General features: G+C 45.3%; 1 protein-coding gene across 3 annotated transcripts in view; it reads left to right on the top strand.

The window, feature by feature from the left end:
- Window positions 1-17,195, top strand: part of LOC138493162 (beta-galactoside alpha-2,6-sialyltransferase 1-like) — a 648,815-nt gene that overhangs the window by 440,076 nt on the left and 191,544 nt on the right. For all 3 annotated transcript variants that reach the window (XM_069620349.1, XM_069620347.1, XM_069620348.1), the window contains one exon: window positions 13,956-14,053. In XM_069620349.1, coding sequence (XP_069476450.1) covers window positions 13,956-14,053 — 98 coding nt within the window. The remainder of the gene's footprint in view (window positions 1-13,955; window positions 14,054-17,195) is intronic.

The raw sequence follows: 17,195 nt of genomic DNA, 5'->3' as shown, positions 1-17,195 counted from the left end.
CCACAATGGTCCCTGGGGGTGGTTAGGGTGCAGAGCTTGCTTCTTTCTTTTAACACCAGCCTCCAGCTCACAACTGTAGGACTTTAGAGAGGACTTCTCTCCCAGTAGGGTCCAACAAAACCTTCAGGATGTTCAAGATGACTCCAGATAATTCTAAGAAGTCCGCAGGTGAATGAACTAGAGCTAGCCTGCTTTAGGGGTCCAATCCCTGCACTTGAAATTTGTTAACTTTGCCCTTATGATGTCACACCCGAAGTGCCTTGCTCCAGATGAAGGGGAGGGGCCAGGCAAGAGAGGCAGAGAGAATCAAGATGGCAGAACCCTTCCATAATTGTAAAGATCTCTCTCTCTCTCTGGCTACTAACCCTGCCCCTTTCATTCTCAATATGATAAAACGCCTTAAGAAATGCAGCATTGTAGTGTGAGGCCTGGCTCTCTGTGAATGGGTGTGCTTCTTGGTTTCTGCTCCCAGTCCAGCATCCTGTGGAGTGGCTGTTCCAGGGAGAAGGGTGTTACCTTCCCTTACAAAAAAACCAAGATAGGCACTCCACCAGGCTACCTCCCTGCCAGTACGATAGGGCCCAGCCCGTCTGAGGGAATACACATAACCCATCCACAGCTGAACTGGGAACATAGGGCTGATCATATCAGTTTAATGTGGCTGGGATAACTCTGAGAGAGGCTGGCCACCAGATCCTAACTCAGGAATTGCTTATATTTACAGTTGCATGTGCCAACATCTTCAGAGTTATATCATTTTAGGAACAGGGGGTGCATATTTTAAATGCAGTGTGTGCGCTGCAGAGACTTGTGTGTCTTTGCAGCTGCCAAGAGGGCATCTGTGGCTTCTGAACCTGCTCTGTGCCACTGGTACAGCAGGTGATGCGAATCAGGCAACTGATGCAGAAAGTCACAAGTGCACACTATGCTTTTGGCATGTAGATTTTAAAGGGAAATCAGATTACCAGATTTCCCTTTCAGTGATGGAAATACCTGCATCATGTTATTATTTTATTAAAATCAAAAGAGCCAGGGCGTTCACACCCTTGCGAGATGGCATTCCATCACACGCACCCTAGCCAAAAAGGTTGAAATTCACCCATCTAAAGGCCAGGCTCACCCTCAATGGGAGGAAATAACTCAATGCCATCTTCACTAACATGTTGAGGTCCACTTTAACTCTCGGTAGCGAGATACCTTTTGCCCAAGCTTTGGATTCTTCTCAAACATGCCCCAGGTTTTCTTTAATCCCATCTGCCACCTCTGAAGACAGGTAATGGGCTGATCAGCAACATCTAGGCTCAGCTGCACTTAGTCCACTCCAATTTCAGCTTTACAGGTGCCTGTCTGGCTTGTATTTCCCGGCCCATAGTCTGGGAGGTCTAGACTAGGGCCCAGTGCTGGAAAGTGGTTTGGCTGGCAGAGACCAGCTGAGGTTTCTGTAGAGTATGCACATCCACAGAGCTCACATGGGGTCCCCTGGCAGTTATGACAGCTTGGGGAATCCCACCTGAGAGAAGTACATTTTCTTCTCACATGACCACCCAATCAGAGGTAGTGGATTTAAAGGGGTCTGTGTTGCCTCTCCTTTCCTGTTAGTAGATAGGCAGGACCTGACTAAGAGCATAGTTTCCATCTCTGAATCCACACAGGGATCGCAGAAAGGATCTGACAAGCTGTCAGATGTCCCAGGCTCATCTTAGTGGCCAGCAGGTTTGTCAGGAACCAAGTCTGGTAGGAAACTCCTGAGGCCTGGGTGAACAACCAACTCCTGGATGTGCCCTGACCTAGATTTCCTGTGCCCTTTGTCTTTTAACTGGCTGGGACTTTCATCTAGCACCAGTTCCGGGTTGTGAAATAGGCCATGGATTTTGCTCTGTGCCTGTTCCCCTTTAAGGAGTGGTTCAGGACCATCACCCTGTACCTGCTCCCGTGTCTGCCCAACAGCATCACCAGAGTGGGAAAATCCCTCTGTTCCTGGCAAAGGTCAATGTGACCTAGGTCTCCAGCTGAGACAACTCCTCCAGCTCTGGCAGGACTTTCAGGTCTGAAGCTTCCCTGTCTGCCATCTCAGTTATCTCCTCTATGCCCGTAGGCAACCCTGAGATCACTGAATCCTGTGCTAACTCCATTGTCACTGTGTTAGCCACTGTGTCCTCTCTCACAAGAGTAGGAGCCCTGGGGGACTTTTGGCCTGGATTGACAGCCACCGGTGAGACTGGTTTTGCGTGTTCTCCAACTAAGTAAGCCTCAGTCCTCGGTCCTCAAGTGATTCCTCCTGTGCCGCTCTTTGTGCTCACACTCTAAGCACTACCACAACTATGTTTGGGTCAAGGAGGTAATTTCCTAACAAACACCCTACTGCAATGGAATTATTGACTACAACAAGGTGCAGGAAGAGGTTAGCACTCCAACTAAGCTCTACCTTTGCTAAGGGATGTAAGTAAGACAATAAAACCTGCTCTCCAGTTGTTTTGGTCCTGGAAAGTACTGCCATTCCTTCACCCATTGTCACCTTACAGCTGTAATAGTCACAGCAGTATTTTGCAAAGTGGAAGACTTTTCCCCATTTATGGTCACACTGTCCAGAAATATTTGAGTATTGGCAGGAACTATAGCCCCCTCAAAGGACATAGTGAAGGTCTACTCCCATGTATGTGCGTTCTCAATGTCACTGGGCCTAGTAAGATCCTTGTTTTGTTCTACCCTGTTCCCCTTCCTTGCCTTGTCGTGCTCTGAAACACTTGTGTATGAGCGCAATAGAAATAAAATATCAATATCAATATTACCATTCTCACTTAGAACGAGGGCATTCTTGCCCACTCCCTGGCCTAGTGGGGCTTCATCTGCTAAAATGCCCACATTAACTATGGCCTCTCTTGCTGGAGTCCAACAGTTACCATTGCTTGCTTATGTCTACCCTTGCAAGCAAGATCTCTCTTTCTATGTGTTGAATCCCCACACAGAAAACAACATCTGAGTGCTGAGGGTGCAGACACCTCAGTGCTAGAGGGGACCTCACTCTTCTTTTCTGCGGGGCTGGCAAACCATGGGGCAGGGATTTCCCTTCATATATTTGGGGGCCTTTCCTTGAAAAAGGATCAGAACCTCTATCCTTCGCCTCCTTTTGATTGTTATCATTTCTCTTGTCATCTGACTTTAAGGAATTAGCCTGAGCCTTTTTTCTGGTCGTGTGTACTCACATACCTGTCAGCAGCCTCAGCAAGCTCCCTGGGGTCAGTGATATTCTTGTCCATTAAATGCTGGTGCAACTCCATCTCACATTTATTATGGATACTCATGCATGCAATCAAATTGAACATTCCCTGGAATGCGTCAACTTGGTTACCTGTAACCCATTTGCTCAGGAATATTAGAGATTGATGCACAAACGTCCCAAAGGTTTGAACTCCTTTCTTGGTGAGCTCTTTAAAGCTCCTGAGGTACTGCACGGGGGTCTTGCAGAACTTCCTGAGGACATCAGACTTAATTTTCTTATAAATGGGCCTCCATTCAGGATCCAAATCAATAATTACATCAGTACCAGCTGTCGGTAAGCAGCTCAGACAGACTGCCCCCACAACTCTTCTTACATATCCTGCATGTGGAAGGCGAGCTCCAGTATCTCAAACCAATCAATGATGTCATTTCCCCCCTCATAAGGAGGGATTAGGTCCGTGGTATTGTGGCGATAGCCTTCCCATGGGTGCCACCATTGGAGGTACTGCCTTTCCCATTGAAAAACCTCCTTTCTTCCGTTTGCTACTCTCTCTCCATCTTGCGTAGGAGCCCAAAGTCCCTCTGGTTCTGCTCTTCCAGTACCACAGCAGCTCTCTGTGTTTGCTCCTCTAGAGTAGCAACAACCCTCTGTTTCTGTCTCTCCAGAGCAGCAGTGGACCTCTAAGGCCAACTTCTTTCCTTAAGGGAGTGTTCCCTATCGGTTAAATCTGCTCCAGGTTGGCTAACAGAAACCCAAGTCCTTACAGAAGTTTGGAACCTTGCTGAGGCCTGAGACCTCTGGGATCTCTGGGACCTCTGGAAGATATTGCTACCTGCTCTCTGGGAGGAATGGTGGGAAGCGCTCTCATTGTCAACCTCCACATCTACTACTTTTCCCTGCAGAGAAATTGGATCTTCAACGGAATGCTCAGCGCTGCTGCTGCTCTCTGGGGAAATGGGAAACTTCCAGTCCCTAGTTTCCTCAAAAGCTTGGAGACTTTTCAGCAGTTCAGTCTTCTTCCAATTACTGCCAGAGCGGAGACCTATGGCTTGACAAAGCTCTTGCCGCTCATCTACTGACAATGCGGCTGCGCAGCTCATATCAAGTTCCATTGTGCACTTAAAAAAATATGCCTTGGCAGTGAAACTAACACTAAATGTACACTCTTATTTTGGCTGACTAGGCTGTGGGCACAGTCTGTTTCATAACCCATCTGCCGGCCACCAATGTGACAAATTGACTTCTGCCCTGGTTGTGTACAAGAATGAGTAGTGGCTAAAATGCCCATTCATCCCTCACACTTCTACAAACCAAGAGCCAACACAATCATAAAGGAAAAACAGGCACAGTCAAGAGATATTCCTCCTTTCCTGTTGTGGTAACATGAGCCGAGGGAAGGTTATACTCTTAAGAGGGATGTCAATGTGCTTCAATAGCAACCCTAAAAGCAAAATATAACAGTCCAAAATAAAGAAATGTTCAATCAAGTTTCTATAAAAATAGATACTCTAATTAAACACACCATGTACAATACTAACTAACTAGAAAACAGTGTAAAAACCCACCACTGTAGAAAAAACACAGAATATGCACAGATAGAATAGCACAGCAGCAACATGCTCACCTTGGAAACAAGACGGCACGAAGCAACACAGGCTCAAGCCCCGGGTACGCGCTTAGAAACCTCTGGGTCTTAAGCGCATTAAAAATGCGCAACTAAGAGACACATTCCTGTAACAGCGCCTCGATGCCACCGGGCTTTGTGAGTGCTTTAAAAATGCAAATAAATAAATAGATGCATTCCTCTGGGTGATTAGACAAGGGGAGAAAGACATTAAAAAGACCACCCTGTTTAAAAGGATATTTCTTGAAGCCACAAAAAGGGATAAAAATGACCTCTGCCCACATGACAGTCCAGCACCAAAATGCTATGGCATTCTCTTCTGACCAAGAGTACCAACAGCAACCCCAGACACGTGTTTGAGCCTTGCTGGGCCTCATCAGTGAGTTGGAACTGTGCCTCTCTGGGGTCAATGTCTGGATTACCCTAGGAAACGTAGGGTGACTAACCTTAAGTCCCTTAATCACAAATCAGTCATAGGTGCCCCTCTACGAGAACAAACAAGGCCAATTTACCTGTTCTTTGTGAAGGTACCCACTTGAGAGTCCACAGTGACACTTTAGCTCAATGTACCTTTCACTGAAGAGAAATATCCATTTGCATATCAGTCTTTGTCCCTCCTAAATGGGCAGTCCAGCACCAAAATGCTGACCCTTCTCTCTGGAGAAATTCACACCACCACTCCACTCCTTCCCAATCACCCGTTACCCCCTCAACACCTTCACGCTGCCCTCTGGGGGAGCACTCCCACCACACCTCTCATCTCCAACTGCCCCACCCATCTATATCCCCCCACACAGCCCTCACTCACACCCATGCCCTCCAGAGCCCACTCCACCACAGCCTTCGCCTACTTAAGTGAGCCCGAGCGGTTTTTGACAACACCACCCCCTGGCTGACCTGCCAGCCCTCTCACACACACATCTCTACACACCTTTCCTTACTTACGGTCTTCATCCTTTCCCACACCCTCTACCCACATGATTCTTTCAACCTCCCTGCTCTCAATCCAGTAAAGTCCCTCTTTAACAAATATTCTAATACTTACTCCCCTGAACAACCGCAGCATTCCCTGGGAATTCAGCAACCAGACATCACCCCAAAACTCACTCTGCCCCTCGCGTTCCAACTCCTCTCCCCAACTACTTCTCTCAACAACCCTCCTCACCACCCTGCACCACCTCCACAATACCCACCGACCTATCGGACTGCACCTGAAACCCCTCCACATACTTACCCTGCTCCCCCACCACACTGACCTTTGTCCAAAACCTCCCACATCACAAACACTCTTTTAACAAAAACCCCTCCGAACTACACTCTCCACAGTGGTACTCCCTCCACTACCATCTCATCCAACCCCCTACCCTTATCACTCCAGCAACCCAAAAGGCCCACCTCTCCCCTATCTCCCCAACTCTCCTACATTTTCATCAACTCCAGATCTGTTGCCAAAAACAAACACAGCATGTTTGACTCCATCACCTCTGAAAACCCAGACCTCCACTTCATCAAAGAAACCTGGTTTTCAGATGACTTCCAACCCAAAGCACACAACGCTTTTTCCCCTGAATACACGCGCATCTCTCACAACAGAGCTAGCAGTGCAGGCGGAATCACCATCCTCTACAAAAATCACCTTTCTATCTCGCAATCTGAGGCAAAGGCATGCAGAACAGACTGTGAATCACTCCTAGTTAAATTCATCATCAACCCGTCGCTCACCCACAGCTTCCTGCTCATCTACAGGCCGCCCGGCTACAACAGGCACTTTGCTAGTGCCCTGAGCAACTCCCTAGCAGCGATCCTGGTCTCTCACTCCTCCCTCACTGTATTAAGAGATCTCAACATATGGTTTAATACCCCTGACAACCCATTGACATGATCACTCTTGGACAACCTGGGAGTCGTCAACTAAACTCTGCAGGTAACAGGTGCCACACACTTGTGCGATCTTCAGCTCCACCAACCTCATTGCAGTGCTCTCTCCAAGACCACTCATATGGATGGAGCATGCAGCCATCTTCTTCTCTATCCTGTCACCCACTCTTCCTCTACGAATTATTAACACTGGACTATCAACCCATGTCCTGCTTTGGAATAAGTTCATAATAACCCCAGACCTGGCCGATTCCCTTGTTAAGGCAGCGTGGGATGTCACCAAATTTACACAAAGGCTCTGGAGCCAGATCAAACCGGACTCAATAAGGGAAACAGACAAAGTGAAAGGCAAAACGCAGCTTTATTAACATTCAAATAAAGCGGGGACAGCATACACACATAAAAAGTTTCAAAACTGCTTATGAAAAACTCAAAATGCATCATAAATGACATCACACTGTAATATTAGTTAACAAAACCTATGGGGTACAGGGATCGGTTAATGGTGATGGCTACACATACATCCTATAGAGATTACATTTCCAATTGGGTAACGCTTGTCTGGTGGCTCCTCCTGAGGCCCCTCTAAATTGATAAAAAACAAAAATACGGGTTTACACCAAAATAGATGGAAAAAAAAAGGTTGAATCCCATAATACCAAACAAGGGGAGCCGGGGGTGCAGGGGAGTCCCCTGCTGCCCTGTTTCAGTATTATGAGCTGTGGGGGCATACATTAGACGTCCAGCGGGGGACAAAGACAAAGAACCGAAAACCGAAATGCACGAATTGCAAAATGCAAACAAGTGGGATTCATCATTTTGTAATTCAAGCTTTTTGTATTCGTTTTTTTAACATAGATCCCAAAAATACATCATCTCTACAATATAGAATTGGTTGGCATAATTTGTAATCAGCAGCCTAACAGGTGTTTTGATTGCATGGCTTTCTACTAACCCAACCTTGGACAAGTGACAGGTCATCAAGGCATGAGCCAGAAAGGAGTAGGGGGGAGAGAAGACCATAGACTGCTTCAGTTTCAATTAAATAATATATCGTCCCTCATTTCTAGGGCATGAGCCATAGTGGTCTCTTTGTATTTGAGCTTGTGGGGTACCTCATGTCTGGGTATATGTGTGAGGAGTGAGGCAGGTGTGTTCGTTGCTAATGAATATACAGTATATTTTATAGGGGTTACATTTCTAATTGGATAAGGCTTGTCTGATGGCTCTTTCTGAGGCCACCTCTAAATTGATAAAAAAACAAAAATACATCTCCTCTATGTAATTGGTTGGTATACTATGTAATGGATGGCCCAACATCAGGTGTTTTGATTGTCTGGCTTTCTACTGACCAACCTTGAACAACTGACAGGTCGTCAAGACATGCGCCAGACAGGAGTAGGCAGAGAGAGGTCCATGGAATGCTTGCCTTTTAATTGAAGAAAATACCATCGCTCATTTCTAGGGCATGAGCCAGAGTGATCTCTTGTATTTGACCTTGTGTGGTGCCAAAGAGTCCAAAACCCTGCAGCCAGGATTCTGCTCACCCTCCATCCTCCATTGGCTCCCAGCTGGACGATGGGTCACTTTCAAAGCCATGTGCATCCCTCACCGAGCCCTACACAAGTCAGGCCCAAAATACCTTCAACAGAAAGTCACCCCCTACCACCTCAATAGAAACCTATGATCAGACACTGCTCTCTTACTGGTGATCCCCTCCTTCAAATCAACCAGAATTGGAGGCACCACATGTCCATTCTCTGTCCAAGCTCCCTCTACCTGGAATGATATGCTGCTTAGCATCTGATGCATAAAGGACCGCCAGTCCTTCCAAAAGGCCCTCAAGGCATGGCTATTCCCCTCAGCAGCACCCTGGCTAACCATGTCCTCCCTGGGAGCCAGCTATCCGACCGAGGATGACAGAGGATGACTACAGAATCACTAAAGGATGGCAAGAATTGTTTGTCCAACTAACCTAACTACAAATACCCAATAGAAAACAGGACAGAATCCCGGCTCCTGATACAAAACCAAGAAGCCAGGAATAGCAGAATAGTACATATCGCACCCGATACTTATAGGAGATAACCAGAGCAAGGCTAGCCAATCTATCACACTTAGATTCATTCTTAAGGTAACCAAGGGATCACATTAGATTCATTTTGAGGGTAGTCAATGTACTGCGATTTGTTTAACTTTGAGGGTAGCCAATGAACTCCATTTAGTTTAAATTCTCTTTAGGGCAATCAGTGTATTGCACTTAAATGAATCTGAGGTAACCAATGTATTGCACTTAGATCCATTTTGAGGGTTGCCAATGTGCTGCATTAAGTTAATTTTTGGAGTAGCCAATGTATCGTATCTGTACCAAATGTTAGGATAACCAATGTATTACGTCTAGACGATTCTCTGACAGTAGCCAAAGTATTGCATTTAGCGAACATGTAGAATTTAGCCCGACCCTGAAATCATCCCTCCTAAACTCAGCTGCATCTATGCAACCAAGATACCAGCCAAGACCCAAGGGTATGTATCATAATCCACACTTATCGAAACTAGACTAAGGCACTGCAATCCACCAGCACACTTCTACTATCAGACACTACACAAAGAGACATTGCACAACGTCTCTGCCATAAGAATGCAGCTATCCCCCTCAATAAATTTGGCCTAGCTGCACACATAATGACTCAGCTAATATTGCATACTCTCCATACTACCTCTCAGCACCCATCCACTACATGCACTACTCTAAGACACATTGCACAATTACTTGTGTCATAAGTATGGAGCTATCCCACAAAATTCGGCTGCACACATAATGTTCTCCTGCTCTCACACTCCCTCCAGAACACTGCTCAGCAGCCACCCACTACATGCACTACTCTAAGACACATTGCACAACACACCTGCCACAAGAATGCATCTATCCCGCGTGACAAAAATACCACGAAGCGGCACACATAATTACTCTCCTACTCCCGCATACTCTCCATACTGCCTCTCAGCACCTATCCACCACATGCCTCACTGTAACACACATTGCACAATCAGCTTTGTTATAAGAATGCAGCTATGCCCCATGACAAAAGATTCGGTCTAGCTGCACACATAAATGTGTCTCCTGCATCCACCTCATACACCACACCAAGAAACATTGCACAACACTTTTGCCACAAGAATGCTGCTATCCCCCACGATACACTTTGGCCTAGCTGCACACATAATGACTCTCACATAACCCCCACACCTGACTACCTCGCAGCACCTATCCACTACAAGCACCACTCTAAGACATATTGCACAACACTTTTGCCATACGAATGCAGCTATTCCCCACAATACAATTTGGCCTAGCTGCACACATAATAACTCTTGTATAAACCCCTATCTCAAAGCACCCATCCATTACAGGCATCACTCTAAGACATATTGTACAACACACCTGCCATAAGAATTCAGCTATCCCATAATAAAAATGTGGTCTAGCTGCACCCATAATGGTTTATCTCCTGCTCTGGCTTACTCTCCAGACTACCTCTCAGCACCCATCTACCACGCACACACTACACTAAAACACATTGTTCAACACCTGTGCCTTAGGAATGTAGCTATCCCCCATGAATAAAATTCTGTCTAGCTACACACATAATGCCTCTCCTGCTCTCACACGCTCCCCGTACTACCTCTCAGCAGCCATCCACACTTCCAACTCGTCATGGTGGCTAGCAGAGACATGGCCACTCCAACCTACCTTCAAATTGTCTGAAAAGCACACACGCCTTCTAAATCTCTCTGACAACTTTCCCAGACCTAGATTTCTGTCTCCCAAGGGCATTCAACCTACATGGGACCATACCAATGGTGCATGGCGCTATAAAAATGATAATTACATTACTTTACATTATAACAACAGACAGTGGTTCGGAGAACAATGGATGCCATATTTCAGTGTCAATGCGTCCTGCTGGATTGCGAGGTGGAAAAGTGCGCTCTAAACACTGTTCAGAGTGGTTGTCATCGACAACAGGGATCTTGGCTGTTCTGGCTCCAGGTGCTGTGAGACCCACTCCAGAGTCACAAGGGCCAATGTCAGTCCTTTCACTGGGCTCCTAAACACGGGGAAGGCTAGCAAACATCATCAAGGGACCTGGAGAGTGGTGAGATCCTGTGCACAGGGTGTCTGGCAGAGAGGCAGGCTTAGGCTCCAGCAGCAGTGTTCACCCCAATGGTCCCAGCAGGTGATTAGGGGACAGAGGTTACTTCTTCTTTTGGAACACCTTCCTCCACCTTACAACTGGAGGACTTTAGAAAGAAATGCTCTCCCAGCAGGGTCAAATGAAATCTTCAGGATGGTTCAAGATGAGTCCAGATGATTGAACCCTTCTTTTATAGGCAAAGGTCCCCAGGTGATTGGACTAAAGCTGGCCTGATTTAGGGGTCCAATCCCTGCTCTTGAAATTTGTGGACATGGCCTTTATGAAGTCACACCCAAAGTGCTTTGCTCCAGAGGAAGTGGAGGGGACAGGCAAGAGAGGCAGAGAGAATCAAGATGGCAGAACCCTCCCAAAACTGTACAGATCGCTCTCTCTGGCTAATAACCCCAAACCCTTCCTTCTTAAAAGGACCAAAGGCCTTTAGAAATGAAGCAACCTGGCATGAGGCCTGGCTCTCTGTGAATGGGTGTGCCCTTTGTTTTCTGCTTCAGGCCAGCATCCTGTGGAGTGGCTGTCCCAGGGAGGAGAGTGTTACCTGCCTTTACAAAGGAACAAAGCATGGCACCACACCCCGCAAACTTCCGGCCAGTAGTGCAGAATACATCCTGTCTGGGGGAATACACATAACCATTCCACAGCTGAACTTGGGCCTCAGGGCTGACACTTGTGCACTATCAATGTATGTGGACAGGATAACTCTGAGAGATGCTGGCTACCATACCCTAACTCAGGAATTACTTATATATACATATATACATATTACTTATATTACATTATATATAAAAGGTGTAGACCTCATCCTGGGAGGATAGCTCAGCGGCAACGTTCTCGCCTTGGAAGCAAGATGACACGAAGCAACACAGGTTCGATCCCCGGGTCCGCGTTAGAAACCTCTGGGTATTTAAGCGCGTTCGCAACTAAGACAAAAAAAAAAACAATTCCTGTAACAGCGCCTCGATGCCCGCGGGCTGTGTGAGCGCTTTAAAAATGCAAAATAATAATAATAATATACAGTTTTATGTGCCACCAGGAGAACATCTGCAGAGTATGTGGTTTTTGGAAAAGAGATGCATATTTGAAATGCAAGCCATGTGCTGCAAAGACTTGGGTGTCTCTGCAGCTGTCAAGAGCGCACCTGTGGCCTCTGGACCTGCTCTGTGCCACTGGTAGAGCAGATGCTGTGAATCAGGATACTGATGCAGCAAAGCATAGGTATACACTATGAACTTGGAATTGAGTTTTTTAAAAGGGAATCTGATTAGCAGATTTCCCTTTTAGCGATGGAATTATCTGCGTATTTTTATTATTAAATAAAAATCAAGGAAGCCGGGGTTTTCACACCCTTGCCAGATGTCAATGTATCACAAAAATGTATTGTAGAATAGTCTTAATAATCTGAATAGTGTAGCATTTGAATGGCAAGCCATTCCTCTAACCCCCACCCTACCTGAGACTGGGTGATCTACTCTCCAATGTTTCCTCCCCTACTTGCTTGTAGATGCCTTGCTGCCAAATTGACCATCTTCCTCATTCCCCCCTTGATAGCTCTCCAGTTCCATGCATCTCTGCTTCCCTCGCCGTGTCCTTCTCCCTATGATTTATAAAATGCTCTGTTGCCTCCCAAAACGAGGTCTACACTTAATAAATACTGTAATAATAATAATAATTTAGGACCACCTCCTAGTAGCACTCAGAAAGGAGAACCACACACTGAACATCTGCAAGAACCATTGACCTACGGCCTCCAATGCACATTTAACTTCTTTGGGCGTGACACACCTTCAACACACCTTCTTGCCTCTCCCTCACAGGCAACATTGAAGCAGCTTCACGGTGGCATGACCATTTTTTTAGTTTCACGGTACATTCATATATGCATTGAATATTCTTAGAACTCATTTGATTCCTGTATTAAGCTACAGCACCTTTGACATGTCTCCCCTAATGTCCTAGCATGATGCCAAGAAACAAAAGGAAGAAGCACAGAATGTGTCAATAATAATAATAATAATAATGTGAAGCGAATAAAACATTGTTGACATTCTCATGTTGTGTTATTGTACTGGGTTGTATATAGCGCAACTGCTGCTATTTTCATGCCCACTTGCGTTTTATATAGATACACAATTACACAGAATGCATGTTGAAAATATTTGCAAAATTTCAGAAGTTGAGAATTACCAACCATACTTCTTTAAGCAGAAGGTTTCAAAGCTGCGTGCCTCACTACTGTTAGTCAAAAATAGGCTTCCTTTCCTTTTCTGGCAGAAGACATCAGCACTGATCAGAGCCTCTAAATTTCAAGGATCCATTATGCAAATTCCTTGAATGTTGCCCTGTGCTCTTACACAATCCACAGTCTATAAAATGTACAGGATCACGCAGTCATGATCACCTTTAAAGCAGGGGAATTACAACATTGTACTCCTGAAATAGCCAGACCGCACTGGCATCGGTATAGTACGTTGGCACTATGGGGTTAGGAACCAACCTATTTGCAGAACACCTTCTCTAAGTGCACTCAGACCAGATCACTGAGATCTAGCGACACCAAAAGAGTTAAGGCACCATAGTTTAGTAAGATTACAAAATTGGGATACTGGCGAGACTGCTAGGAGCAGAGCTTTAGAATTACCTATTGGCAGGAAACTGGAGAAAGCGAACATATGGCAACCAGGTTGGACTTGGGCCCTGAATCAGCCCTGTGAATGGATGCATCACAGACATCTAATCTAGTATGACAACACATAGAGATGCCATTGTCCTGGGTGCAATCAGGAGAAATCCAAGGATCCTCTTACCCCAATGGCAGGGGAGGAAAACAATGATGGTTTAGTTGTAGCAAGGCAACCAGGAGAGTATTGTTTGTCACAAAGGAGGAGATCAAGCGCACAGAGACATTAGGGAGTCTTTGCGGGGACAGTAGGCCACATCCTGGCATGTTGTACTAATGTGGGGGAAGGTTTCTGTTTGTTAATAGACCATTAACCCTTTTCATCCCTTGTGCTATTTGCAGATGCTCATGATGCAGTTCTGAGATTTAATGCAGCTCCCACGGCAGGATTTGAGGCTGATGTAGGAACGAAAACCACGATACGACTCATGAACTCTCAGGTAACAGGAACAATGCCATTACAGCTGTGACTGAAAGGGCGGATTATGTTAAACAGACATGCCCAAAAAGAAATGAACACATAGATATCATGGGGGTAGTATAAAGCCGCTGTTCCTTTGCTTGATTGTCTCTCAGAAGGAAGATGCGCAGGGATGTAGATGATGCTGAGAAAATCAGCCTTCGATAATCACACACTCAAAAGCAGAAAGAAAGGCTTCTTCAATTCTCCAAGGCTTAACGCTTGAGTGCTTGGCTGAGCACAAGGCTTTATGTTAGTAAATGACTATCATGTCAAGGTAAATAAATAATGCAGCATAAGCAGGTAAGGTCTAAATCAGTGACTAGTTAAAGTAGCAATTAAAAACGAACATGAACCTACTGGACAAAATGATTAAAGATTGAAAAAACATTTAATGAGTGCTTGGATTTAAAAAAAATCCAATAAAAATCAAACTGAGACACCGTGTCTGAAAATATGGGGCAAATCGCTTGAAGCAAAATTCAAGCAACACTAATATTTGTTCAGGAAAATATTGAAATGATGAAGTACTGTTTAAGAGCATGCATTGTTTGTCTGTATATATGTATATTTGTATTTTTGGAAAAGAATACATATATTTAAAAAGAACATGCATTGTTTGCCTGGGCGTCCTCTAGAGTTGATCTCAAGGACACCTTTCCTCTGGCTTTACCCGGCTGAAAGGCTCCAAAAGAAAAACAACTGAGAGGGACAAACCTTGGATGGAGAACGTGTGAGTGCTTGATGCCTGTAGTATTCTGTTGGTATTTGCACACTGTAGAGTGACACTTTCTGTCCTTTTATCTGAGTCTTCATGACCATTGGTGGTCTTTCAAGCTTACAGCATCTTTATCCTGTGGACAGATCATTTTTAGACTTATTCGTTTGCAGTGTTTTTTTTCTTAAACCAGGACTGAAGATGAAGGGCACTCAATGGAGCCTGTTTAGTGGGCCAACCGGTGAGATACTCAGACGCTGTGCTCGCTCTAGTTCCCCCACATTTCCTTGCATTTTCTTGTGGAGCTTCCCATTTTCTAAGACATTTTTCTACCTAAGCACAGGGCAGGATAGCGACCCCCAATACATCAGGGTGATTCTGTTCCCCACACTGAAGCAGAGTTTCTGATCAAAGCCAACAAATGTGTTGCCAACTAAGCAGCATAGCACAGTCAGTGTCTGCAGCAAGAACATGGCAGAATAACTGTGTCCTCAAGGCTTCCCATGTAGTACTTGCAGCTAGCTTCGACAGGTCCTCCTGAACTATAGTCATTGGCTGCTCCAGGGGCCACATTGTGGAAACAGAAAAATAATATGAGGCCGGGAAGCCCAAAAAGAAACACACCAACGCAGGTTACAAAGAACATACAAGTGCTTTATTTAAAAGCTACAACAGTTGCCAAAGTCATTTGACAAACGGATAGCTATTCGGCTCTTAGAGTAACGTAACGAACTTCAACGAAGGTTCGATGCATTAGTAAGAGAGAACGTACATTGGAATACTTGGGTCTTTTATATGATTTGTCCATCCCTTGGCCAACCCTCTCGCGGGTTAACCATTCTAGGGATCGGGCCTATGGGTTCCTAGCCAGGTCAATCCTATAATATATGCATTTTGATTAGTTTCGCTGATATAGTTGTACATTTACACATAGGTCAGCAATAGGACAAGGTCTCAGTTCGCGACCCCGACAAGTGGCCTGAAGGCATATTAATTATTCGTGTGTACGGAGGTCACAACGGCCAGAATCTTACTCAGAATGTCATTCGGCCTCCATTTTGATGTTCAGGGTGACTTCCATCTTACAAGAGAACCTAAAATGGCGGCTTAATCCAAGATGGCGACTTACATTACTTTCTCTAAGGTCAAGACCTTGCCGTGGAGTTTGTTCGCATATGATGTTTTAGACAACTTGGCGTAGGCCAATACACATACAATTGCTGCGATAGGAGGCATAATATTGCTTCAATTCCGACAAACCCTCCTTTTGGCCTATGCCAAGTGCTAATATCACTTCTAATACTTTTGCAAATAACTCCATGCATTGTCGTCCATACATCCTGAATCATTATCTGTAATGTCTATAGCCATTAGGTCGTTCATCAGAACCTCTTGTAACACAAACTCTTTAGATGCTGTATCTGGGGAATACATTTTGTGCCCCACTGTGCTCACTGCTTGAGCGCAACATCCCCCTAGCATTACACATATTCTAGGTAGACATTGAAAACAGCAACAAAGGAATAGCAGGATTCCCAAAATAACCAAGATAACAGAAAGCACCTTCCAACCCCAGGATCGTAGAGAATCCCAGAACCAGGCGCTAATATTCCAATCTCCCACAGGAACATGCACCTCAGAACTAAGGATGTGCAGGTTCTGTATTGCTTTAAAAATTGTCGGTGAGGAGTCTGGTATGAAAACACAGCAAGCTGACCCCACTAATTTGCATACTCCACCACGTTCTGCCAGAATGATATCTAATGCCATCCGATTTTGGAGTCCTACCAATCTTATTGCCTTTTGTTCTAGTGTCATATTGTAGAGTATATCCGTGGTCCGGTTGATGGTTCTCTCCAGTACTCTTGCTAGTCCCTTAATATTTTCAGAGTTTGATATCTGTCCCCAAAATCGCACAACTGATTTCGCTATATCTCCCAATACTTGCCCAGGGGTATCCCCATCCTCGTCCCGCCGTGGGCGAGCCTTAGAAACTTCCAATGTACTAGCTACAAACACCCCAGGTAACAGGATTTCTAAATAACAGGTTCCCTGCCAATCCTTGGCAACCAGGGAAATGCTGAACTACCACAAACGAAATAAACAGGCCCCCCTATATACAGAGGCCAGTTCTCCCCAGTCAAATTTACAATGTTTACACAACCTTCAAAATCTTCCATTGGCCGAGTGCCATTTTCTTTGTACACAAAAGGGGGCTGAATCAGGGCTATGATTAATAGAGTAGGAAGGAGGGACGGCATCCTTATTGCCTATCGGAGCCATTTTAAAGGAAATTAGAGTTTGAAAAGGAAGAGATAGTTTATCAGATGGCTTAATGGAAGCAACATTAGGTCTACTTCTATTTGCAAAAAGCAAGCATCCCAGGGGAGTCAAAATCATTTAA

The sequence above is a fragment of the Ambystoma mexicanum genome, chromosome 10 (genome assembly GCF_040938575.1).
Source record: "Ambystoma mexicanum isolate Mex_15411 chromosome 10, UKY_AmexF1_1, whole genome shotgun sequence".
NCBI classification, from domain to species: domain Eukaryota; kingdom Metazoa; phylum Chordata; class Amphibia; order Caudata; family Ambystomatidae; genus Ambystoma; species Ambystoma mexicanum.
This window is presented reverse-complemented; position numbering and strand designations above follow the sequence as displayed.